At 41.6% G+C, this 27,679-nt stretch overlaps 1 protein-coding gene across 10 annotated transcripts in view; it reads left to right on the top strand.

Annotated features, from left to right (window-relative positions):
• The window catches only part of ADCY7 (adenylate cyclase 7), a 102,652-nt gene that overhangs the window by 59,684 nt on the left and 15,289 nt on the right, over positions 1 to 27,679 (top strand). For all 10 annotated transcript variants that reach the window (XM_074293358.1, XM_074293357.1, XM_074293356.1 and 7 more), the window contains 11 exons: positions 373 to 522; positions 1,759 to 1,907; positions 6,470 to 6,581; positions 6,759 to 6,886; positions 7,913 to 8,071; positions 9,752 to 9,884; positions 21,153 to 21,341; positions 22,732 to 22,766; positions 24,160 to 24,243; positions 26,216 to 26,291; positions 27,232 to 27,329. In XM_074293358.1, coding sequence (XP_074149459.1) covers positions 373 to 522; positions 1,759 to 1,907; positions 6,470 to 6,581; positions 6,759 to 6,886; positions 7,913 to 8,071; positions 9,752 to 9,884; positions 21,153 to 21,341; positions 22,732 to 22,766; positions 24,160 to 24,243; positions 26,216 to 26,291; positions 27,232 to 27,329 — 1,313 coding nt within the window. The remainder of the gene's footprint in view (positions 1 to 372; positions 523 to 1,758; positions 1,908 to 6,469; positions 6,582 to 6,758; positions 6,887 to 7,912; positions 8,072 to 9,751; positions 9,885 to 21,152; positions 21,342 to 22,731; positions 22,767 to 24,159; positions 24,244 to 26,215; positions 26,292 to 27,231; positions 27,330 to 27,679) is intronic.

The raw sequence follows: 27,679 nt of genomic DNA on the forward strand, positions 1-27,679 counted from the left end.
CTGCATGATCTTAAGGGAATCTCTTACTTTCTCTGGGCCTTGGTCTCCATCAAAGGAGGCACTGGACTCCAAGCTTCTTCCTAAACAAGGGGAATGTTCAAAGAATGTGGGAGATGGCTTCTCACCCTTGTTCAGAAAAGACAGCTGGAAAGGAGGATTTTACGTTGAGTTTATGTTGAGATTTGGAAATGGGGGATTGTGCATTTTAGACAAGTTGGGAAGACCCTCCCACTCTTGATGTGTGCAGTGGCTTAGGCCAGTGCTGTGTCTCTCTGCTAATGGGGCAGTTTTTCCCCATGCCTTCGACAGTCAGGTTCTAGGTTACAGCTATTGAGCTCTCTGTCTTTCCCTCTGGACTCCCCATCTTGGCAGTTGCTGGCAAACACCACCATTTTCCTTTGTGGGAACTTGATGGGTGCCTTTCACAAGTCCCAAATGCAAGATGCATCCAAGGACCTCTACATCTACACCCTTAAGTACATCCAGATCCGAAGGAAACTGAAGATCAAGAAGCGTCAGCAGGTAAGCACATCTGGGAACAGCTGCCCGGCTTGAGATGGTCTCCAGATTGTATTCTGAGAGATTCCACCTACCACTCTATTCTTCTTCTTTGAGACCATTGGCTTCTCTTCCCTTACTTTAATTTCTCTTCCAACCTGCCTTGTTTTCTTCCTAGCTGTTTTATAGACATTCCTGCCTTTGGGTTTCCCCAACTTGGACAGCCTTTCCATTGCCCTAATACTAACTATTCTTCAAGATCAGCTCTTACCCCATCTTCTCTAAGAACACTTCTTCAGCTATCTCTGGCTATATCTCTTATTATTTTAAAAATATATATATTTTTATATTCTTATTATAAGCACCATATCTATATGGGAGTATTGATTATGTTCAAGAAAAGTTTATTATATATCGTTCCTTACTTGTCTAATGCATATAATTTTCATTTTCCAAATTAGAATGTAATTTACTATGTAAACCCTGGACTTACCTTATAGTCTCTTAGAGTTTTATTATCCCATCTGTAAAATTGGGACTTGGGCTAGATAATTATTAAAAACTGGTGACTTAAAGTGAGACCATATCTTCTTCTCTTTTGCCATAAGGGTGCTTTATAGAAAACCCCTGTGGAGCTGCATTGATAATGACACTAACTAAGCCTTTGGTCCAAGAAACTTGGGTCATTTATTTGGGAAAAGAAAAAACTTGAGGAAATATGATGGTTATATGAGAGAGCAGTTAGACGTGTTATTATTTTTTAAAAAATATTTTTATTTATTTTGTTAAATTTTTCTTGATTACATGTAAAAATTATAATCATTTAATAATTTTTGAGTTCCAAATTTTCTCCCTCAATCCTTTCTTCCCCACCTCCTTCTTGAGAAGGCAAGTAATTTGATATCAATTATCCATGTGAAGTTATAAAAAAAGTATTTCCATGTTAGCCATATTGCAGAAGAAATCCAGATAAAATAAAACAATAAATATAAAGCCAAAAAAAAAGTATTCTTCAATCAGATCATTATGAGGAAGAACTTCCTAGGTAGAGTTATCCAGTTATAGAATTAACAGGCTGCTTTGAGAGAGAGGTAGTGAGTTTCCCCATTGCTGGAGCTTCTTGTTCAGAAGCTAGATGGCCCTGGCCTCTTGTTAAGTAGGTGCTTGTTCTGATTCTGATGTGAGAGTGTGTGTGTGTATCTAACAAGATGCTCCCTGGGGCTTTTTCCTCTTTGAAATCCCCTAACTCTCTGCCCTCAGGAGAACCTGCTGCTCTCAGTATTACCAGCTCATATTTCCATGGGAATGAAGCTGGCCATCATTGAGCGGCTCAAGGAGAACAATGACAGGCGCAGTATGCCCGACAACAACTTCCACAGCCTTTATGTCAAGCGGCACCAGAATGTGAGGTGAGAATCTGTGTGGTTACAGCGAGGGCTGGTGGAGAGCGCCCTATGAGAGAGGAGGTTGGGCAGGGACTCAGAGCCAGGTCATGGAGGGCCCTGAGTGCCAGAACCCAGTCTGTTTTATTCAGAAGACAAGGAGTAGAGGTGTGAGATCATCAGAGAAATACCTTAAATATATCAGTGGGACAATGGGGTGGACGATGAATCAGAGTGAGCAGGAGAGGTACTTTAATCAGGAAGATCAAGTAGAAGGCTTATATTATAGTGCTGTAGATGAAAAGAGATGAGACCCTGAACTTCAGTGGTCACAGTGAGAAAGAAAGGAATGGATGCTCAAGATAGTTTGTAAGTGGATATAACAAGACTGGGCAACTGAGTGGGTAACTAGTAGGGAGAATGGAATAAGACCACTTCAAGTTTTCCATCAAGAGAAATTAGGAGAGAATTAATTTTAGGAGAGATGTTGAATTTAGTTCTGTATGTGTTGGGTTTGGGATGCCAGCGTGATATTTAGATGCAGGTTATCTAGTAGAGTAACTAAGTTGTGAGGAGAGACAAGGTAGAAATATGGATAGATTTTGGGGTCATCTTCATGGAGGGGTAAATTAGAAGTCATATTAGTGGATGAAATTGCCAAAGGGGAGAGAGAAGAAGAAAGAAGAGAGAAAAGACCAGTCAGGACAGTACAGCATAAGAATCTAAAATGAATGATAGTCATTTTTATTAGAAGTCAGTGAAGGGATATCACAGAGGGGATTGGAACAATAAGAGAGAGCTTTGTGGAGGAGGTAAACCCTGTCATTATCATTATAAATATATAATATACTTATAAGTGAGGAGAGCATTGGATGTTAAGTGGTAAAATGGTGTCAAACAGCTGCAGATTGACTTAGGAAACCTGACATTAACATTATCTATCTTGTGTTGTATTTTTATTTTATTAAACTTTTCCCAATTATATTTTAATCTGTTTCTCTTGGCTTTTGGTCAGGAGTTTGAGACCTCTGATATAGAGTAGCTCCTCATCCCCATTTTACTGACAAGCCCCTTTCCCCTTGGCTTCAGAGACACCAGTCCTGGCTTTCCTACCTTCCTCACCCTGTTTTTGTGTCTTCCTTGTTTTTCTTATCCATGAATGCAGGCATTTTCCCAGGGATTTTTCCTAAACTCTCTCTCCTTTGACCATTTCAATCCAACTCCCATTGTTTTAACTACCACTTCTATGCAGGTGATTTCTCCATCTCTCTCTGTAGACCTACTTCTTTTTTGAACTTCAGATCCTTTCTCCAACGGCCTTCAAGATGTCTTCACCTCTATGTCTTATCAGCACTTTAAGCCCAATAAGTCTGTGGCACCCTTTTCTTTCAGTCAGTCAACTATTATTTACTGGGAGTGCTGGGAATTCTGAGAAAGCTTAAAAAAAATCCCTTGTTTCCTATTCTGTGACTATGCAATTAATTATTTTTTACTTTTTCCTTTCTCTCAATTCTCATGCAGTCAGTTACCAAGTTTCATCAGTTCCATCTGTGACCATCTGAACCCTTCCCTCTTTTCTCATTGTCACCAGCAATGGATCCTCATTGTCAATTATTTAGACTTGGAGTAGCTTTTTTGCAGGGCTTCTGACTCCTATCTCATGATGATCCCTTCCTCCCACGCTGGGCTCCAGCTCACCTGGACATCATTATTATCTCTAGCATTGGGAAGGGAGCTGAGGCATATATGGTGCAGGAGACCTAGAATGCCTTCCCTGCCCATTATTACCTACTAATTCTTACCTGTCCTTTGAAATTCTACTTAAATGCTGCCTTGACTGAGAAGCTTTCCTTCACTCATATTCCTGGGTGCTAGCAAACTCCTCTCTTAAAGGATGGGAATGGGGTGTGTTTTAGTTAAACTTTGGCACTTTCCCCGAACAGTGCTGAAGTTATACTAGGTGGTTAACAAATGTTCCTCACTGTCAGTGCTAGAGTTTTTTTAGTCACTTTTCTTCTTTTCATCCATGTCTCTTCTCCATTTTTGCACTAGAGATGTTAAAATCCTAGAGCTCCCAGTCAGATGCAGAGCCCTGGCAAATAAGAATAGACAAACCAGATTCTGAAACAAGGGTCTCAGAAACTTTTTTCTCTTTCCCACCATCAACCCTAGTCCCAGCAGTGCATGGCAGTGGAGTCCGCAAGTTAGTTGTATATATGTTCTGAGTCTCCCTGACTCCCAAAAGGAGGCTCCCCTACATTTCTGATTGAGAGGCAAGTCTGAGGAATGGGATAGTGATGGAAGGGATGGGACAGGGCATAATACAACATAGATGTTTGTTATTAGGCATGCTATACCTTCCTGGTGGGTGCATTTGAGCCAGACATGACCTCATCCACCCCATAACAGTCCAGGCAAAATGGAACAAGTCACACCTCCCCACCGTGACCTAGCATTGTTGGCTGGGAAGTTAGGGGGTACTTATTACTGTTAAAGCCATAGGGAAGGCCCTAGCTGCTTTTAAACCTTCTGTAGCCCAGAGGTCCCCAGTTTGTCTGAACTTCTGTACTCATGTCCTCATTTCACAGAGAGAGGATCTGAGTCCCCAAAGGTGTTCCCCATGGTTTTTAGCCATTCAGGAGCCTAATTGAAAATCCAGGACCTTTTTTGATTAATTCTTGCTGCTTCCCCTTCCTCATCATGGATCCATGGATCTAGAACATGGGACATATAGTCAGGGTATGTTGCTTAGGGGTTTTGTTCTTCCCCTACAAGGATTATTGGGGAAATGTCTCCAATTCATAAAAACCTGCTTTCTCCTCTGATTCCAAGCCTGGCATCTGGGGCCCTCTATAATCTGACTCCAGTTTACCTCATCTTCACCTTCTCTCTCCTTCATGTGCTTTCCACTATAGCCATGTGGGTGTTCTCCAGCTGCTCCTGTCCTTTCCCCTTTCAGTTCCCAAAGCTGCTCCCTGGTCTCCTCCTGACCACTCAGATCTTTAAAACTCTGCTCACACTGTTCCCCTGGTTGCGCTTCTCTGTTCATCTCCCTCAGTTTTTGCCCCTCACTTCTTCATGGTCTGGTTCAAATGCTGATTCCTCCATGAAACCTTCCTTGAAGCTGAAAGTGATTGTTTCCTTCTCAAATGTCTTATAGCACTTTGCTTGGATCAGCCATTGCATGTATTGCATTCTCCTTTGTGTCATGGTTATTTCTGTACTTTTCTCAGTAGCGTGAAAGTTTTTTAGGTCAAGTGAGTAGCATAATAGAGATGAAGGGAGGACTTAGAGTGAGAAAATTCTGGATCCAAATCCTGTCTCAGATACAAGATGTGAGCAAATCATCAAACTTCTCTAAAACTTACTTTCCTCATCTTTGGAGATAATGTAAAAATACTTGTTTCCCAGGGTGGGTGTGAAACTAAGATATGGAAACTGTTTTGTAAATCTAAAAGTATTACAGTGTTAGTTATTAATGATAAAAATAATAACTATTTATTATTATTATTATTGAGAAAAAAGGACTCTTTCTTTTCTATCATTATAGGTAGCAAAAACAGTGCTTTGAATATAGTGTAATAAGTCTTCAATAATTGTTCAATAAACATCAAATTGAATTTGTTGGGGCCCCCCAAAAAATAAAGGCTGTTTCTACTAAGCTTGGAATACTTCATCTGGTTGGTAGAAGAAGCTAGGGTAGCAGAACCTGAATCCAGTCTGGAAAACAGCCTCTGATGTGCAGGGATGGGAGGGGGGAGCCAAGAGGAGCAAGGTGGTATAGGACTGGGAATTAATTACAGTGAATATAGTCAACTTATTCCCTCACTGTTTGTTCTGGGCATCGTTCCAGTATTCTTTCAATATTCCCATTATGTTCGGGAGATACAAATTAATTTTAGCCGTATCCTTGCCAAAGCACATGAGAAACAGTGTAGCACAGTGAGTAGATGGGTACTCTTGCAGTCAGAAAGGCCTCAGCAGTTCCCTTTGATGCTGCCCATCTCCATCAGTGAATTTCTTCACAGACACTTTCCCATACCCTGAAACCATAGAATCAGACAAAAAAAACCCCAAAGGCAGAAGAGTATTTCTAATAGCCTCATACACAAAACTCTCTATCTTATATGTTCCCGAGCCACATAGAAATGAGTTGGGGATGATTTTTGAGTCCCTGAGCCTGAGTTACAATCTCTGTTCTCTTTCTAGTTATGTGACTTTGGACAAATGATTTTCTGGAACTCACTGTCCTCATGGCTTGGCTTGGATGATCTTTAAAGTTCCTTTTTGCTCTAAAGCTGGCCAGAAGATTTCTAGATGACTTTGTTAACAGAGGAGTCAGATATGTCTGACATTTGGGAGCAGTTTGGGAACTGTTTAAATTTTCTTTGGAAGAACCAGGTGCCCTTTGGGGCCTAAGCTAAGAGCCCCCTCACGCTTGCTGACATGCTTAGGAGGAGCTGCCATCTGGGTCTGTCAGTCCCCTGGACTGGGTGATGGGGAAGTCCCGGCAGCATGGAGATCTCTGCGGAGGGCCTGGGGGCCGTGTCGGCAGCTGCCCAGTCCTAAGCCTGCTTTTGGTTGTGCAGCATCCTGTACGCTGACATCGTGGGCTTCACCCGTCTGGCCAGTGACTGTTCCCCTAAGGAGCTTGTGGTGATGCTGAATGAGCTTTTTGGGAAGTTTGATCAGATAGCCAAGGTAAGTCACCCTTCTGCTGGCAAGGCAGGCTCCATGCTCCCTACTGTGGAGGTGAAGTAGAGGCTGCTAGTGACAGGTGAGAAGAACCTTTGGATCAGGGCTTGGGAAGGCTGGTTTCTGGTCTTGTTCAGGCCACCTAATTAGCCACATGGCTTCAGTAACTCACTTACTTTGCAGGAAAATGAGTGTATGAGGATCAAGATTTTGGGGGACTGCTATTACTGTGTTTCTGGTTTGCCAGTGTCCTTACCAACTCACGCCAGGAACTGTGTGAAGATGGGACTTGACATGTGTGAAGCCATCAAGTAGGTACTTGGGGTGTCCGGGGCAGAGGGACTCTCCCCCTGGGATTCTCTGGCTCCAGATCTCAGGCAGAGCCAAGAGGCTTGTGCCGAGCCAATGGGAGAGTCCACATGAGATAGGGGAAAGCAAGAAGCAGAGAGGAGAAATAATAACTCGAGGCTATACGTGGATTCCTTGAAGAACGCTACTTAAATCATAGCAGGAAGAATTGCGGTCAGACAGTAGGAAGAACTTTGTTACTTTCAAGTTTGGAAGTTCATGTCAAAGTTGGGACTTTTAATTGTAATAATCATAATTCTTCCCTTTCCCCTCCTGATCTCTGAGTCTGTTCAAATTCTGTTTCTATTTCAAGATCTAGCCCCAATTCTACTTTTTCTGGGAAGTTTCCCTTGACTATCACTGTTTCCAGGGATCCTTCTTTTCTCCTGTAGCATTTATTCTATAGAGCCAGACCTGTAGCAGTTTTTTACCTTTAGTACAGGAGAGAGCCCAGTGGGATAGGCTATCCCTATCTTATTAATGGCTTGTGGAATTGAGTGCTAGTCTTGGAAGTCCAGAGACCTGAGTTCAAATTCAGATTCTTTTTTTGAGACTATCTGCATGACTGTGGGTGAATTATTTTGTATCTCGATGTTCTTGACAATTCTCTAATACTTTTAAGTTGCAGAGGAAGAGTTGATCCTTAATGGTGGATCCTAAAGGGAGTTGCCACAATCACTTTGTTTTTACTATCTTGTATTCTTTCTTAGTTGTATTGTGTATCAATTTTGTCTAACCTACAAGTCTGTAAACTCCCCAAAGGCACAGGTTTGCCTTCTCTTTTCTCTGCAACAGTACCTATCCCTGGGTGGACAGCCAAAGAGTTTCTAAAGATACTTCTGAATTGATTCATGGGTAGCTGGATTTCTTATTTGGATACCATTTAGGATGAAAGAAGATCTTGAGTGATTTGAAGCCAAGAGAGCCATGAGATTGATTGTGGCCTTGCTGTTTTCCAGGAGGTTTTGACACTTTCCTGTCATCCCCAGGCAAGTGAGGGAAGCCACAGGTGTAGACATCAACATGAGAGTGGGCATTCACTCTGGAAATGTGCTCTGTGGGGTCATCGGCCTTCGAAAGTGGCAGTATGATGTGTGGTCCCATGATGTCTCCTTGGCCAACCGGATGGAGTCAGCTGGGGTCCCTGGGTAAGAACCATCCATAAGGCAAAGGGGGGGGGGGCTTTGGGCTTCACTTCCCCTCATTGTCATAGTATAGGTATCTGGACCTTCAGCTCCTGGGCATTTTGCGTGGCCTCCAGCTCATTTGTCTTTTGCCTGGATTTGAAGACATGGTTCATTGATAAGAGCTCTGACTTGGGGGCAGCTAGGTGGCGCAGTGGTTAGAGCACCAGCTCTGAATTCAGGAGGACCTGAGTTCAAATCTGGTCTCAGACACTTAACACTTCCTGGCTGTGTGACCCAGGGCAAGTCACTTAACCCCAGCCTCAGAAAAAAAAAAAGGAAAAAAAAAAAGGAAAAAGAAAAAGAGCTCTGATTTGCTGTTGACCAATGTCAGTCCTTCTTCCCCTCTTCTTTAATATGGGAGGTTTGGATCAAGAGATCTTTCTTTTTTATTTTTTTTTATTAATTTTATAATTATAAATTTTTTTTACAGTACATATGCATGAGTAATTTTTTTTTATAACATTATCCCTTGTATTCATTTTTCCAAATTTTCTCCTCCCTCCCTCTACTCCCTCCCCTAGATGACAGGCAATCCCATACATATTAAATGTGTTACAGTATAATCTAAATACAATATATGTGTGTAAATCCCATTTCCTTGTTGCACGTTAAGAATTGGATTCCGAAGGTATAAGTAACCTGGGTAGAAAGACAGTAGTGCTACTAGTTTACACTCAATTCCCAGTGTTCCTTCTCTGGGTGTAGTTGTTTCTGATCATCATTGATCAACTGGAAGTGAGTTGGATCTTCTTTATGTTGAAGATATTCACTTCCATCAGAATATATCTTCATACAGTGTTGATGTTGAAGTGTATAGTGATCTTCTGGTTCTGCTCATTTCACTCAGCATCAGTTCATGTAAGTCTCTCCAAACCTTCAAGAGATCTTTCTAATGCTGACTTGCTATGTGTCTGATTCCATGATTCCAAATCAGTCTAGTAAGAAAACTCTTGTTGTTAGGAGTATGGACAAAGGATGAATAATTTCCCTTTCTGGTGAGGGGGAGATCTTTTAACAACCTGACTTCAGTTTCCCCATTTGTAAAATGAAAGAATTGGACTAAATGATCTCTAAGGTCCTTTCCAGTTTGGCGTTCTGTGATCCTATATCCATCAAATTAAGATGATACAGGGTGTGGTTCTTTCTAGGGGCAAGAGAATGAATTAGACCTTGTGATTGCCTAGTTCTCCTTCCCTCCTTTCTCTTCTCTCCTCTTTCTCCCTTGCCTCCCTCCCTTCTTCCCTTCCTCTGTCCCTTCCTTCCTTCTTTCTTCCCTCCCTCCTTCTCTCCCTTTCTCTCTTATTTCTTCCCTTCTTCTCTTTTTCTCTTCCTCTTCCTCCCTACTTCCCTTTTTTCTTCTTCCCTCCCTCTCTTCCTCCCTTCTTTCTTCCCTCCCTCCCTCCCTTCCTTCTTACCATCAGTTTTTAACCACAATCCATCAAGGATACCACCTTTTCCTTCTCAAATCAAGCATGTATATGGTAGGGATACGGGGATGGAGACACAGAGTCTGAATAACTGTAGCTTCTCTGGCACCATACAGAGAGGCTCAGTATGATTAAATTAGTTTGAGAGACCCTCCTTGAAGGATTCTAAGCATATGTGGTTTGAATTCCTTTTTTTCCACATTCTTGAATGCAGCCGGGTGCATATCACTGAAGCCACATTAAATCATCTGGACAAAGCATATGAAGTGGAGGAGGGGAATGGACAGGAGAGAGACACCTACCTGAAGGAGATGAACATTCACACCTACCTGGTCATAGACCCCCGGGTATGCTCAGTTCCTTCTTCTACTTCTAGGTGGTCTATAGTTATGTGTGGGGGAGAATGCACGGGTCCACCAGGGTCCTATTGATGTAGAGCAGTATCTGCCTCCAAGTGCTTCAGGCCATTTCCAGAGCCCGGGGTATCTCCCATTTCACTTCCATGCTTCTTTTACTGACTTACTTAGCCTTGGAAATTTGTGGATCACAATCATATAGTTAACAGACACAACATTTATTAAACACCTGCTGTGGGCAAAGCCCCAGGCAGGGTACTGGTAGTGATCCAACATTCAAAAGAGAGAATCTAATTGGTTAGAATCCAGTAGGAGGATAAAACCTAACTATGGATAATTGTGATACACGTCATGTGGAAAGTGCATATGAGACACTAAAAGAAATGCCAAAAGAAAGAAAGGGGTTGGAATGCAAGGAGGAGGGGGAGCAAGGAGGAAGGTTCTTGCCTTTGGGGCTCTTTGGAAAGGCCAGTGTGGGGGAGGGAAGCAGAGAAGCAAAAAATGCTGTTATAGTTTTAGAGAGAGAGAGAGAGAGAGAGACAGAGACAGAGACAGCAGACAAGGAGACAGAGACAAAAAGAAAGAGGAAGGAGGAAGGGAGGAGGGAGAAAGAAGGAGAGAAGAAGGGACAGAGAGAGGGAGAGAAAAAAGAAGAGGTATAGGGTGGAGGGTTTGTTTGTCCATTTGTCTTGGACTCCAGAGAGCTTCCTGTTGCCCTATTGTTCTAGTTTGCACCCCTCCTGGACAATTCAGTTTTGAAGCAAGGAGGGGCCCATAGGTCTACCCTCTTTGGCCTGTCTGGGCTTTCCCTCCTGCCTCTCCCCTTCTTTTCCTTTTCTCTTACATAGTCAGAAGAACCTCAGGTTCCCCGGTGGAGTCTATTCTTTTAAGCGGGACTCTGACAGACTTTATAAATGAGCAGGAGATGGAGTTTCCAGCCCAAGTCCCATTTCGTCTGTTGTTTTCTAGTTATAGTTTCTCATGCAGCTTATAGAAGCCACAAATATGGCACTGGATGGGTTGCCAGCAATTGATGAGTCTGACACCCTCATTTTACTCATTTACTGGGAACTAAACCCCAGATTAGAGAAAGGACTTTGCTTAAGGTCATATAGGTGGTAGGAAGCAGAGCTGGGATCTGAGTTTACTGATTGCATGACCTAAATTCCAGCTCCAGAACTTCTTTTTAAGAAGAACATCTCTGTCTTAATACAATTAAGATGACTGATTTTTTTAAAAAGTAGTTTATTCTCTAATCCATTGTATATCCAATGAATGTTTTTCTTTTTTAATCAGTAAAACCATTGATGAATGCTTGTTCAAGGGTCCTTTATGGAAGAGTCAGCCATGTGGGAGCATAGGCATAGGAGTGAAGGAGAACTTGGAGATAGGGTCCCCCCTTTTTTTTTTTTTTTTTTTTTTTTACAAATGAGAATTGAGAAGTCTGAGGAAAATGATTTTTCACACTCTCACAGATAGCAAACCAAGATTTGAACCCAAGTTTCTTGACTCCAAAATCAGTGTTTTTTCTATTATGCAACCAACGGTTACTGTAGGCCTACCATGTTTTGTACCATGAGAGAGACAGGGCTGTATAAGGCACAGACCCTGCCCAAAGTGTGGCTAAGGAGATAAAGTGGACTCACATGGAAGAACAGCATGAAATACAAGGTAGTATGTCATTCAGGGCTGAGATATAGGGTGTGGATTTTGTAGGAGTTGAGTATATGAAACTGGAGTAAATGAGACTTGGGCATGTAGGAGACTGTTAATCTCTGAGCTCTGTCTATTCCTCTTCATGCCTCCAATTATTTTAATTATATACATAGAGACTTTTGATATAGTGGAAAGATCACTGAATTTGGAGTCAGAGGTTTGAATCCTTTTGTTACTTGGTTGAATGACCTCAGGGAAGTCACTTAAATTCTCCAGTTTTTCATCAGTAAAATAGGGGGTTGGATTGTGAGGTCCATCCAGTTCTGAATTTGTGATCCCATTGTGCCTGTGTGTGATGACCAGAAGTGGAGGGTGGGGGGGAGAATTTACCCTGAGGGCCACAGAACTGTCCCAGGGGCTGGAGTTCTGAAGAGGAAGGCCTGACCTAGTTCATTAGTGTTGGCTTCCTTCATGACCAGAAGTCTGCCTTGTTCTGGGGAGTCATGGGTCTGGCAGTGGCTTCAACTCTGAGCCATAATTTTGGGCTGTTGCTCATAAATTTCCATTTGAAACAGTTCTTCCTTCAAATTGTCAGTCCTCTGTGCAAGTGTCATTTGTCCCAAGGACTTTATCCCTGCAAAGGGCTGGGATCCCAGGGTGTCACATTTTTGCTAGTGGATCCCCCTAGTCAAATATGGGAAGACTGAGCATCTCCTCAGACCAGGAAGTCAGACGTGTGACCAGATATGTGATGGGAAGGACAGAGTTTGGGAAACTTTCAAGCCTCCTTACCTTTCTTTTTGCAACAGCCTTGCTCTGAGTCCTTCTCACACGGGTAGGGGCTGAGGGCTTTTCCCCTACCCGCCACATGCCTGGACAAACAGAATTATTTTCCACACAGGAGGCCAGCAAGTCTGTATGTGGCTTTGGTGAATCATTCTTGGGACTCTGACAAGAATGTCGTCAATCTGTTTTCAAGCTTTCTCCCTCTCTGCCCCAGCGGCACATCAAGGTCTGCTTTCAAGACCCAGCCGTTAAGTGTTTAGATGAATTGGGCACATCAAAACAAAACTGTCTAGTTTCTCATTTCTAGATGCCTGGGACTGTAGCCAAAGATGTGTAGGCCCAGCTGGTCTTAGTTACCACTACTGAGAAATGGGGATACAGACCTCTGTCTTATCCTGAAGGCACTATCTGCTTCCTTCTCCCCAATTAGTGATAGAGATCTCCGAATGTCAGGACTAGAAGAACAGTTTAAGTTTGTTTAGACTAATCCTCTCATTTTTGATAAGAGGAGAAAACGAGGCCTGGGAAATTATTTGCCTCAGATCATAGTGAATGGAAAAACAGAGACTAGACCTTGGGTGTTTTGACTTGTCAGCCATTATTCTTTATGTTATTAGTCTGTACCCCTGAAAAATCACCATGTTGAGCTTTATTTTATCACATTTTAAAGGTTTTATTGATGCTTTTTTGCCATAGTAATTTTTGGATGTGGTACTACTTTGTCACAAAGAAAATAAACTTAATCAACAGGGGCTGACAAAACAATATTGTTTGATAGTGTATTTATTGTTCTACACCCTTCTCATTCCTGGTAAGAAGAGAGAAACTTGTTTCATTATTTTTCCCCTATTCCATGATTGTTTATTACAATTAGTCAGCTTGGTTGCCTTTCTGTTTTGTGTGTATGTGTGTGTGTGTGTGTGTGTGTGTGTGTGTGTGTGTGTGTGTGTATGTATATATATATATATATATATATATACACACACACATATATATGTATATATACACAATTTATATGTGTGTATATATAGTATAATATATGTACATGTATATGTATATATAGCATAGTATATGTATAATATATAACATAATACATGTATTTGTACTATAATATATAGTATATATGTACATATATAGTATAATGTATCTATTAATATATGTATAGTATAATGTATATATACTAGTATAATATATACATATATAATATATAATATAAATATTACATATATATGTATAATAATATGTAATAAATGTATTATTGTTTAGTTGTTTTTCAGTCTTATCCAACTCTTCATGATTGCATTTGGCAAAGAACTAGCATGGTTCACCATTTCCTTCTCCAATTCCTTTTACAGATGAGGAAACTGAGGCAAACAGAGTTAAGTGACTTGCCCACAGTCACACAGCTTGTAAATGTCTGAGGCCAGATTTGAATTCAGGGAGAGGAGCCTTTCTGACTCCAGGTCTGATATTATCTACTGGGTCATCTCCTTGCCCCTATATAATTGTATAATATATTAAATATATTACCTATAATTTCATATGTGAAAATAACATAGAATGTGTTATATTATGTGTGTATGCACACACACGCACATACACACACACACACACACACACACACACAATTTTCTCCAGATTCTCATTCCTATGTCTTGCATTAATTCATGCTGATCTTCCAGATTTGTGTGAATTTCTTTAATATGTTGTTGCTTGTGGAGCACTAATATTCTGTTATGTTCTCGTAGCACAATTTGTTAAGCCATTAATTAGTCAGTAAGTTTTCAATGTTTTTAGACTTTTACTACCATAAAGAAAGGTCTTGATTTGATACAATAATACCCAACTATTCCAGGCTAACTTGACCTATTATGTTGTAATAGAGTGTTGGTTTTAGAATCAGGAAGTGTGGGACTGAGTTACTTCCCCTGTACAACCATCACTTCTTCATCTGTAAAATGGAACTGAGAACCCCATTCTACTTTAAAGCTGTGCTCAGTTGACAAAATGACTTTCCTAAAGGACAGCTCTGATCCTGTCACACTTTACTCATCAGTTACCACTGGCTCCTTTTTACCTCCAGGACCAAATATAAACTGCTCTGTTTGGCATTTAAAGCCTTTCACAACCTAGCCCTTTCCAGTTTTTTTTTTTCCCTTTATTACTTCCTTCCATGTACAGTATAATCCAACCTCTAAGCTACTTGCTGTTGTTCAGACAGAACACACACCTTCTGCCTCCTCGTCTTGTTGCTAGCTGTCCCCCAGGCCTAGAATGCTTATGTCTCCCTCTTGGATTCTCTGACTTCTTATTCAAATTCTACCTTCTGAAGGAAGCCCTTCCACATCCTCCTTAAAGCCAACTCCTTCCCTGAGATTATCTTTCCATTTACATTGTGTAAATCATATATATGTGTGTATATTTGTGTGTGTTTATATGTTATTTGCATGTACATATGGTTGTTTGCATGTAGCTTCCTTCACCCCCATTTGAATGTGAGCTTCTCATTGATACCTTTCTTTGAATCCCTAGTTCTTAGCAAAGTAACTGGTCCACAGTAAGTGATTAATAAATGCTGATTTGCTGACTTAGAATATTTACACTATCTATAAATAGCATTAACTCAAAAAAAAAGTGAGGACTGGTGACAAAAAAAAAAACAACAACTCTGTGCAACAAACTATATTTTCTATCAATTACAGTAAAATTACCATATTTAGTCTAATATCATAGTCCCTCATGTGAGGAAATAGAAATGGTAGTAAAGAAAATTAAGAATGAAAGAGCAACTGGGACAGACCAACAATACCCAGAAAAGGCTATTGCTCGAGGAAATACAATTTTGATGTTTCTGAGAGATAGATTCTAAAGCTATGTGGGGCAGAAGAAAGATATCAGTAAGAAAAATATGTCAGTAACTATCCACCCATATGGCTTCTTTTTCAAAAATATCTTAATAAGAACCATTTCTAAAATGAACTAAATATATTTGATGAAAATATAAGAAGGGAAAGACATGCTTTTATAAACTATATTCTATAGCCAATCACTTCTATATGATCACATAATTGAATGGTGGGGTGCAATATTGCATGGTGCTTATTCTTTCACCTACCCTCAGAGTTGGGAGAGACTTCAAAGGCCATTTGGTCTTATGAACATAGGTCCTTTTTACAGTGTTCTCAAACATCCAGCCTTTGTTTTAAGACTTCTGCTGACGGTGTCTCCTAAGGCAAGTCCCACTGCTTTTGGATGGCTCTACTTGTTAAGAAGTTCCTAATGACCTCAAACCTAAATTTGCTTCTTTGCAACTTTGCAACTGTATGTTCTGGCTTCTGGTGTCAAACTGAATAATTCTGACCCCTCCCTTCAAATACTTAAAGACAACTTTTCTCATATCCTCTCTGTTATGGCTACTCTCAAGGGTTCTTTAGGATAAACATTCCTTTTTCCTATTGTCTTCAGTCTTCTCACCTTGTTACACTCCAAGTGGTCCATCATCTTCCTACAACTTGCCAACATTGAATATAATACTTCACATGTTTTCTGATCACAGTAGGTTATAGAAGAGCTATTACCTCCTTGATGATAGTCACAATTCTTCTTTTTATACAATCTAAGATTGCCTTATTTTCCCAACTGTAACATCATACTCCTTACTCACATTACGCTTTCAGTCTCCTAAAACTCTCACATTTTGTTTTGTTTTTGTTTTTCCAGACAAATTGCTAGCTAGTTCTACCTTCTTTATTTTGTACTTGTGAAGTGTTTTATTTGTATCCAAGCATAAAAGTTTACATTGATCCCAGTTCAATTTAATTTTATTAGAGTTAGCCCAATGACCTAGCCTAAAACTTTAGTTATCTTTTCAAGTTTTGGTCATCTGTATTTTTGATGAGTATTCTTTCTATGTCTTTATCCAAGTCATTAATAAAAAAGACAATACAAACAGGTTCAGTACAAATCTGGCCCTCTACTAGGCATCTCCGTTTATGTTGACATTGAAGTATTAATGATTACTTTGAGTCTGTTTAGTCAGTTGCAAATTGATCCGTTTTACTGTGTTACATTTATCTAGGTCTGAGAAGGGCAAATCGAGGTTTTCTACTATTATAACTTTACTTACTAGTTCTTTCTGTATTTCATTTAACTTTTCCTTTGTTAATTTAAATGCTAAGCCATTTGGTGCAGTTTATTGATATAATAATTGATGTTAATTAATTGTGCTTTTTAACCAAAATTTAACTTCTTGTTTATTTCTTTTACTTAGGATTATTATTATTTTTTTTTTGCTCTTGCTTTATTTGAAATCATGATTGCTACTCCTGCCTTGTTTTAAACTTCAGCTGAAGCATAGTAAATTATACTCCAGCCCTTTATTTTAATTCTGTATGTGTGTTTCTGTTTCAAGTTTCTTGTAAACAACATATTGTTGGATTCTGGTTTCTAATTCATTCTGTTATCCTCTTCTATTTTACAAATGGTCATTCCATTCACATTCATAGTTATGATTGCTATATATTTTCCTCCATGCTTTTTTCTTATACATTTCCTTCCTCCGCTCCTCCCCCATCTCTTCTTTAAAATTTGGTTTGGCTTTTGACTTATGTTTCCCTTGTTTTACTCTACTTCATCTCCTTCTTTTTCTTATCCCATTTTTTTCTCCTATTTCCCTGTAAGGTAAGATGTATTTCTGTTCCCACGTGTGTGTGTGTGTGTGTGTGTGTGTGTGTGTGTGTGTGTGTGTGTGTGTGTGTGTGTGTGTGTGTATATATCTATTTTCCTGTTATTTAACCAATTTATATGATAATGAGATTCAGCTGTTGCCTGCTCCTCTCCCATTGTTGCTTCCTTATATAAACACTTCCTATTTTGCCCCCTTTGCCCTCTCCCGGTATATTACTTTTCTTCAGCTTTTCCATTCTTCTTTTGAAATTATCAAACAAAACAGAATTACTTCTGGGTTCTCTTTCTAATTAGACTCCATGACCCCAGATGATGATAGAAACCCGAGGAATTACTTGTATCATTTCCCTATATAAGAATGTAAACAATTGAGTCTTGTTTAGTTCCTTATAATTGCTTGCACATATTTACCTTTTTATGTTTCTCTTGACTTCCATGTCAGATTTTCTACTTAGTTCTTGCCTTTTCATCAGGAATGCTTAAAAGTCCTCTATTTCATTAAAATTTTCTTTTTTCTCCTGTAGGAGTATACTCAGTTTGTTAGGTAGTTTATTCTTAGTTGTAATCCTAGGTCCTTTACTTTCTAGAATATTATATGTTAAGCTCTTTGCTCCTCATAGTAGTGGCTATTAAATCTTGCATGATTCTGATTGTGATCCAGCAGTCACATCTGCCAGTTGTTTGTTAACTGTTACAACAGTTAACAAATGTATGATTCTCTGATTTTTAAAATAAAATAAGGCATAAAACAGGGAGATATGATTGTCACAGGTATTTGCCACTGACATGGAGCTCAAAGTCTAAATGGAAAAAAGAATTCATTATAAATGGTGAGGTCATTCAAGGCATCTGTGCTAAATTATTTACATCAAGCTCATATCCCATCAAACATTCCAGAGCCTCCTAAATTGAGATCACTATCTACTTAAGAGCTCTGTCTCACTATCCACATGGGGAAAAACAAGTATCTGAAGAATACTCTTGTAGAGCTGTGATAGCTGTGTATGTGAGACTCCAAGACATCCTATTGATGCTCATGATGTTGGAAGAAGGCCCTCCTGCATTGGGTGGAGCTCCCCATCTCCCAAGAGAGGATTTACAGGAGGAAGTGAATAAAAATCATGCAGATGAAGGACTGGATAGCTACTTGTACCATTGTGGGATCTATACTGAAGAGATCATAGATACCTTAAAACTATATAGAAGTACTCCCTTCCTACCAGAGTTGTTCTGGGAAAAGCATTTTGTAAGTAATTGTTACTTGGAAATGTGAGTTATGATTGGCTGCTACCAATTATTCTGCCTCTAGTAGAGACAGCTAACTCTATAGATAGATATATAGCTATTAGATAAAATAAAGGGTTTGGACCAAAAGATTTCTCAGTTTCCTTCCTGTCCCCTTTATGCTGCCATATGTTCTGTGATATATAGATTTATGATTATAATCCTTCATAATTCAAGTGAACATGCTCTTTATCATATCCCTATATAAAGGATAGACCTGTCCAAACCTGTCCAAAAATCTTGTTGCCTTCTCTATCCACAAATAAGGCCATCTCTACAGGATGACTTTCTTTGTATTCTGAAAGGAAATGGCATTATTAGGTACATCAACGAGGCAAAGTACTGTAGCAAAGAGTGAGAAGACCTGGATTCTACTCCTCTCTTATCCACTATGTGATTGTGGGCAAATAATTTCCTTTGGCCTCCACAAAATGTATATAATAATACTTTTATGGCCTCTCTTACAGGATTGTTCTAGATGTAAATCCTAAAGCACTGAGGGAATTATTGCTCATGTTATCATTAAACTTCTGTGACTTCATCTTTCTGAGCCTCAGTTTTCTCATCTGTAAAAAAGGCCTTTGAGGCCCTTTTCATCTCTAAATCCTATGACCTGGGTTTTGAATTTATCTCTGCTACGTACTAGTAATGTGACTTGAGGTAAATTGTAGGATCATAAATTTTGGCAGAGACCTCAGAAACTGTCTAAAGTTCTTAACAATTTTTCCATCGATGTTGGAAATTATTCCCCTTTTCCTGTTCTGTAGTCTAGCCATACTGGCCTTGTTCTTCCTCGATATGCTAGTCTCTCCTGCCTATGTGAATTCATATAGGTTACTCCCCCTACTCCACCCCTATTCTTGCTTCTTAGAACACTTCCTTCTAAGTTTAGCTCAAATACTAGCTCTCACATATGAGATTCTCATGCCCTAAAATTCCCTCATATATTTATTTTTCATGTTTTCATTTACATGCTGGCTGCCCTGATAGAATGTAAAAATTTTGCTGTCAGAGACTTTTCATTTTTGTCTTTGTATCAACACTGATTAGCACAGTGTCTAGCAAATAAGAGGCACTTAGTAAGATGTTTTTTATTGATCTAGGTTAACTCCCTAATTAAAGAAACCAAAGCTTAGAGAATTAATTGATTTGTTCAAGTTTGAATCCATAGGGTTCCTTAACCTCCTTAAGCCTCAATTAATTTTTTTCCCAATAAATATAAAGATAGTTTTCAATGTTAATTTTTGTAAGATTTTGAGTTTCATATTTTTCTCCCTCTTTCCCTTCCTTTCCTTCTCTCCAAGACAGCAAGCAATCTGATATGGGTTATCATATTTCCATATTTAGTCATGTTGTGAAAGAAGAATCAGAACAAAAGGGAAAAACCACAAGAAAGAAAAAAAAAATTTAAAGTGAAAATAGTTTGATTCTCTGCATGTGGAAAGTAGCTTTCTCACTCCTCACATCTGCCTCCTGGCTTTTTTCCGGTTTCAACCAGTCTTGCCTTCTATAAGAAGTCCTTTGTAGTCTTCCTTAATCTTAGTGCCTTCCCCCTTATATCATCTTCATGTTATCCTGTCTGTATCTTACTGGTACATGTTAACCTGTTGTCTTTCTTGTTAAACCAAAAGCTCCTTGAGAGTAGGGACTGGTTTTTGTCTCCCTCCCTCCTTCTCTCCCTCCCTCCCTTCCTTCCCTTGTTTCTTTCTTTCTTTTTTTTTTTCCTATAATCCAAATACTTAGGACAGTTGCCTAGCAAATATTAGGTACTTAATAAATGCTTGTTTACTTGTCTTGATTTCACTGGCTTTCTCCCAGCCTGGAATGCTCTGCCACTTTTTGGTTTTCTTTATAACCCAATTCAGATCCTAACTTCTGCAGGAGGTATTTTCCTGATTCTCTCTACATCCCCCTCCCTCAAGTGTTTTTCCTTCCAGATTACTTTCACTTGCATGTATAAATAAATATACATGTATAAAAATATATTTCTATCTTATATGTAGTTTTTTGAGATACTATTCTAGTACTCTTTAGAAGCAGGGAATATTGTATTTGCCTTTTCTTGTATCTCCAGCATTTGGCATAGTGCTTAGTACCCTAGAAGTGTTCAATAAATAAATAATAAGTCATGTGATGAGCTTTTTGCTATGATTATTGTATACAGCAAATGGTATAAAATAGACCTTCTTAAATATGAAATTGAAAGGCAAATCTGGGGATTGGAGGTTATTTTTCCTGCTGGGTCCCAGCCAGTCATCCCACTTAAGACTGAAAGAAGCATAACCCAGTCAGTTTAATATAGATGTCTGCTTTCCTCTTTTTGTCTTGTGACCCTTCTCCCTGCTCTCTCTCACTCCCTCCTACCCCCACTTTTTGTAAAAGAGAAAAACTTGATGGTATCCAAGTCCTGAGATGTCTCATTCCAACAGCTGTGCAGGAAAAATCTTGGAAGTGTGCAATGGATCTTGACCTATTTGAGCTCCATTCCTTCCTCTTGGTTCATCTTCTTCTACTGTGGTTTTCAATGTGTCCAGGGTCAGGGTAGAGGGGAGGAGGCAGTTATTTATTCACAGGCTCTAGAAGTTATTGTCCAGGCTTGGGGAGGATGCTATAGGAGATTTATAGCATCTGGGAATAAATTCCTCACATCAGACTCTTCCCAGCTTGGGGAGGATATGGCCTAATGCTCCAAGGGGGGCTGAACTTGGCCTTCTGTGAGTTCTTCAGGTACCCCAGACTCTTGAAAGGGTCATCCTTGAAGACTGAGAATCTTTATTAGTTCTTCTTTGTCAGTGACCTTTGCAGTCATGCTTCCTGAGTGATATGGTTTTGTTTTTGCCCTTGAAGTCCCAGCAACAGCAGCCAGTCAGCCAGCACCTCCCAAAGCCGAGAGCCAATGATGCCCTGAAGATGCGGGCCTCTGTCCGAATGACCCGCTACCTGGAGTCCTGGGGGGCCGCCCGGCCCTTTGCGTCTCTCAATCACAGGGAGAGTCTGAGCACGGACATCCTCATCCCCAAAGTGAAGCGACCAAAGGTGAGATCGTAAACATTTCCATCCCCCCTCTTCTGCTCTCCAACATGTCCTTTTCACCAAAAACCAAGGCTGGGCACCTGTGTAGCTGGAAGTCTGCCTGTGTTGACTTCTGGGGAGATGCTGTGGTGGGGGAACCGGGGACCAAAGAGCCAGGAGGCCGGAGTTCTAATTCTGGCCCTGCCAAGTGACCTCCCCTTGGCCAGTCTCATCAAACCTTTGTTACTGGCCAACTATGTACCAGGTACCTTGGTACATATTGAAGATACTAAGAAACGCAATAAGGTCTCTACCCTCAGAACCATGCTTTCTAATTGGGGAGCTACCATATTTATATGGTACACAACATATATATATATATATATATATATATATATATATATATATATATATATATATATTAGACAGCTAGGAATCTGAGTGTCTGAAAACACTAGGGGGGGGGGGGAGAAGGGAACAAAGAACGGCTTCCTGCAGAAGATAAGATCTGAGTTTTGAATTCTAGGTTCTCTATCTTTAGCATGGGGAGAATAACCCCTGCCTTCACTACCTCAAGGACCTAGCAGGAAGGTCCAATGAGATAATTCAATTCAAACATTTATTAAGCCTCTATCAGCAAGATAGTGGGCACTGTACTAGGTCCTGGGAACACAGGCCTGGAAAGCCTGTCCCAGGACTTACCTTCCAGTGGCGACCATGTGAAGAAATGTAGTTGGCAGTATTGTTAATCATGTTCCATGATTTGCTTTGCAGTACTTATCTGAATATTTGGTTTTCCATTCTAATACTATAGTTAGCACTGCCCATTGCACAGGGTGCAACGCTAACCCAAAGTGTGGGGTGTGGAGGGTTGGGGGTGCTGGGCATTCTCAGAGGGAGCCGGTTCCTAGTTTCACATTTCTTTGCTGCTTTTCCATTTATGGTGTTATTGTACCTGAGATCTTACTAGACCCTCACTATGTTCCTGGATTGTGGGAGGGCAGATTTATATCATCTCCTTTCAGAGAGGAGTAACTGAGGCTCCAGGTTGCCCAGGTAAGTCACAGAGCCCGAGCTTGAATGTCTCTGCCACCCCAGTCTAGCGCTGTTCACTTCGGCTTGTCTGGTGGCTGAGGCTTTGGCACAAGGTGCCCAGTCTCACTGTCTCTTGCCCCTGTGGCTTTTGAATGACCTCGCCTGGGAGGGACAGGATCTGTTAGAAGATTTTATTTCTCCCACTTCAACTTGCACATTTTCCTATTTACCTTTAAGTTTTTGGTTCATGGGGATGGGGGATGTTGTCTGTGTTTCACAGGGCCCCCAAGTCAGCCCTGGCTTGCTTCCCTTCTGGATGTGACATGTTATCAGCATGCAGTGAAACCATTTTCAGTTTCATTTCCTTGCCTCCTTTTAGGCAATCCCCCTGCGGCGTCACAGGGATGTGGACAGGTGGGTTGATTCTCGTTTCTCCTCTGCCAGGCCGAGCCTCTCCCCTCTCCTCCAAGCACTAGCACTGTTTCTGGTCGTCCTCTGGAGTCTCCAAAATCCTGAGCAGGAGCCCACGCTGGCGGCCCTGCCAGGCTCTGGGACTTTGCCATCCCTCCTTTCAGCACAGATCACACAAGGTGCCCACCTACGTGCCTTAGATGGTCTTTGTGGGCTGAGACCGTGCTCGGTCACGATGCTCCTGGCCGGTCCTGGGGTGTCAGATGTATGAGCTGGATCACTGGGCTGGGCCACAAGGTTTTTCAGCTCGAAAGGACCTGCTGTCCTTCATGATGTGCTGGGGTTTTTGAGAACTCGGGGGTACCTCTCTGCCACAGTGAGGCCCTCAAGATGACTTTGGTAGAGGATGCTCATTTTGTGGATTAGGAGAATTGGGCCTCAGGGTCACTAGAGTTTTCCTGTAAGTATCCAGGTCAGGGGATCAGAGGTAGAGAGCTGGAAGGGACTCCTTCCTCTGGGCCAGTGAGGAGGCAGCCTCAGAGAAGAAGGGGCTTGCTGGAGGTGACACAGAGAGCAGCGGCAGTCAGAATTCAGCACAGATCTCAGCTCTGCATCCAGCGCACCTGGTTTCAAATCCTACCACGACTCAGGCAGAAGCTGGGGGCATCCCCTGAGTCAGTGCTCTTTCTCCCGTCCCCGCTGCTCCCCAGCTCGCTCTCTCCAGGAAGTTTTCCCTGATTGATTTCCAGGGCTGGCCATTCTAAGCATCTCGGCATGCACTGCTCACACTGACACAATATTATTGTCTCTTGGCAAATGTTGACACGAGTTTGTTGTTCAACATATGGCTGCCATCAATACCGTGTTTCCTGCACGGGGGGGTTTTCCCCTGGGTTTTGACCCTTCACTTTAGCTCTCTGCGGGCCAGATCGCATCGCCCATCGCCTCTCTCTGGGTCCAGGTGTTCAGTACAGGGAGTCCATTCCCAGAGGCAATCCAATGGCTACCTAGAATTTATTCTGGCCATGGAGTAGATTTAACCAATGCGTGTTTGCTTATGAAGTGCCTGCTGAGAACAACACACTTCCTGCCCTCGAGTTAATTGAGTGCTTGCTGTGGACCTGTCCCTGCGCTCTGGGGACTTGTAGCCCAGAGGAAGGTTGGGGACAGTCCCTGCCTCCTGAGGAAACCTGGGTTGTTTCATTCTGTTCTCCTTATTCTTTATTCAACCCAGGGAAGCCCAAAACAAACCCAATGAGGCATGCAGCTGCCGGGTCATCCCTTTACAGCGGGACACCCTGCCTGACAGGGTGGTGGGAGGTGTGGGGGATCCCTCTGGACACTCACTTGTGCCTCCAGCCAGGGCAGGACCAGAGCAGAATGGGTCTCATTTCAGAAACGCGTCTCCAAAGGGGAAAGCTGAGGAGGACACCTATGATGAAGAGCTGATGTTGGCCATTGAAGGTCTCAGCTTGGCCAGGTGAGACGTGTGCATTCCCCCCTCTTCAACAAGTAGCAAACCTGGAATCAGATCTTTTTGAAACTGAATCCCAACCTAAATCCACAAATGCTGCAGATCTAGAAGGGCCCTCTGAATCATCTAGTTCCACTCCCTCATTTTGCAGATGAGAAACCTGAGGCAGAGACTTGCCCACTCAGAGTTAGTGAGTGTCTGAAGTAGGAATTGAACTGGAGTCTTCCTGACTGCAAATCCAGGATTGTCTACCACATCAGCCTGGCTCACTGGGCTGGACTCAGTCTTAGTAATGTCAGGGCTGAACTAGTGCTTAAACTCCTGTTTCTAGGGAGCTAGTTCTCACCTTTCCGCCTCTCCTTTTAGTCTTTTCCTTCAGGGTCCTGCCTTTGTGACATCTGTCTTCCTCCTTTTTTCTCCTTTTCTCTAGGTTCTCTTTGTTTTATTTTTATCTTTTGGATCTAAGGATGGATTCTGGCTCACCAGGTGCCTAGTAGTCGTGTCCTAACAGGGGATGATGGGCAAATGTGGAGGGGAGAAGGCCGTGTCTGCTCCAGGGGGTGGGCTGCATCTGCTCTGGGGGAATGTCTGCCCCAGGGGGAGGGAGGTGCTATGCCTTTCTTGGTACAGGAGGAGTTTTGACTTGCTTTCCCACGTCTGTTTCTTCTCTCAAATTTGAGTTTTAGTTCCTGTAGAGCTGAGCTTCTGTCTCTGCTACTGACTTTTTATGATATTTTGAGAATGATGGAGCAGAGCAGGAAGGGATAAAGCAAATTTTTCCTGACCTAAGCACTTGATAGAGTGCTGGGCTTGGAGCCTGGAAGACTTGAATTCAAATCCAGTTTTGTACACGTTCTAAAAGTGTGATGTTGAGCATGTTCAGTTATAAAATAATAGTTATTTTATAATAGTATAATTATAAATATAATTTATGTATAATATAAATAGGTTTATATATACTATATAATAATATAAATAGAATTATATATAATATAAGTAAAAATAAATATAATAATAGCACGTGTCATAAGGATCAAATGAGATAATATTACTAAAGAGCTTAGCACTGCCTGGCACATAATAGGCTTTATATAAATGCTGTCGTGATCATCACTTATAAAAGCAGGGTCCTGGCTCTTGGGAAATAGCAATTTCCATTCTAATACCATTTAGGCCAGGAGAAGCAAGCTCAGATACTCCAGAGACCTAGATTGTATATCTTCCACCTGCTCACATGTGGTTTTTGAGTCTGTCCCGGGTTTGGTCTTGCAGATTCCAAATTCCTACCCACATAGAGTATCAGACCTGCTAAGAACCACTAGAACTTATCAAGTTGAACCCCTTCAGTTTCTGGGGGTAGGAAAGAGAAGTGGATAGGGGCAGTGAATTCATAGGATCATAGATTTCAAGCTGGATCTTAGAGTTCTTGTGGTACATTGTTCCTATTAACAGATGAAGAAACTGAGGAAGGGGAAATTGTATAATATATACTTATTATATATTATATAACAATGCAATCTATAAGATTATATATAAGGGCAGCAAAGTGGCAGAATGAATAAGAGTGAAAGGCCTGGAGTCACAAAGACTCATCTTTTTTGAGTTTCAATCTGGCCTCAGACACTAATAGCAGTGTGATTCTGGGCAAATCACTTAACCCTGCTTGCCTCAGTTTCCTCATCTGTAAAATGAAAGAAGGAAATGGCAAATGACTCCAGTATCTCTGCCAAGAAAAATCCAAATTGGGTCACAAAGAGTTGGACACAACTGAAAAACAGTACGGCAAAGCCTATGTGAGAAGGTAATGGCAGAGCCCATCCCCAGAGCACTTCCTGAGCCCCCGTCCAGCGGGCTCTCTGCCACCCTGCACAGTTTAGTAGCCGCCATCCTCCAGTCCCCACAGCCCAGCCCCAACTTAGAGCACCAGGAGGTACCATCCTCAGTCTCTCCTGTGCACTCACACCTTGTACCCACACAGGCCCTGTTGCTGCGGGAATTCTGAAGACTTCTACACCATTGGAACCTTCTTTGTGGAGAAGAACTTTGAGAAGGAGGTAAGTAGGGAGTGTAGCCTAGAAGCCATGATTCCACTGGGCTTGCTGCAGCCCCGGGCCTGAACTTCTCTCTTTGAGGAAATTTCTTTAGTTTTTACAGGCTTCTTCCCTTCCTCTCCCACCCAGTTCCCTTTCCTCCAGCCTCAATTCTGTTATTAAGAGGGTAGCACCCAATCTGATAAATGGTCACATTGTAGAAATAGAACACAGGACATATGTGGGAGGTGGAATAGAGATGTGGGGCCGGACTCCAGAGGCAGGAGAAGGACTGCAGAAACCGGCCTTGTTTAGAGATTCTCCATTGCAAAGGAGCATGGCCTGCATCTGCGGGCCTCTAGAAGAAACCTCAGAGATCATCCCTCATTCTACAGATAAAGAAATTAAGGCAAAGAAAGGTTAACTGACTTAACATTGGAAATGGCAGGATCTGGATTTGAATTCATATCCTCTGCCAATTTTGTACCCTTTCTCTAATTCTTTTGATATATATTCTATTATTAATATATGCATTTATAATTTACACATATTTAATATAAAATTTTCATAATTTACGTATATACACAAACATATTTACACACATACATACACACACACACGTGTGTGTGTGTGTGTGTGTGTGTGTGTGTGTGTGTGTGTGTGTATGATAAAATTCCTATTCTAAGAACGTTACGCCTGCAACATACAAATCCAAAGTCTCCAGAGGTGGCTTGTGGATTATTTCTACTCCTGTTTCACACACTCCCTCCTCATATTAGTAGCTGCTGTCTTTCTCCAAGGAGAAGACCAAGCTATGGGTGCCATGGGCCTGCGTTCCCGTGGTTGGAGGGGACACCTGGAGGGTCACCCCCACAAAGGGCCCAGCAGGTTCTCTTTTCTGGTTGCTAAGCCCTGGCTCCTCTTCGGGTAGCCCATCCTCCTCACCTTGGACCTTCCCTTTCAGTACCGAACCATGCCGGTCCCCAGGGTCCGCAATTACTTTGCTTGTGCCGCCCTTGTTTTCTGCTCTCTCTTGCTGGTCCACGTCTTAGTCATGCGCACGTAAGTTGGGGGATTGGAAGGTTTTGGAGCTGAGGATAGGCAGAGGGGGTTTTGGAAGTCTCCCATTGTATGGAAGAATAAAATGAGGCAACGTAGGGGGAAGGACTTGTCCTAAGGAGTGGTAGGGACTCCCTGGCAGGCCAGAACTCCAAGCTCATCTCTGGCTAAGCCTAGGGGAGCAGGAAACACCCTGGGCCTTGGGGGGAGGTGTGAATGGTGAGGTTACTTTGGAAACCCCAAGTGGCCCCCAAAATGAAAGCTTCTTTGGAGCCCAGGGTTGACTTCTGACTAGGGTGACATTCCTCTGAAGGCTGTGTCCTAGAGAATGAGGAGACTGGGGGGTGGAGGTG

This window comes from Sminthopsis crassicaudata, chromosome 2 (genome assembly GCF_048593235.1).
Source record: "Sminthopsis crassicaudata isolate SCR6 chromosome 2, ASM4859323v1, whole genome shotgun sequence".
NCBI classification, from domain to species: Eukaryota; Metazoa; Chordata; class Mammalia; order Dasyuromorphia; family Dasyuridae; genus Sminthopsis; species Sminthopsis crassicaudata.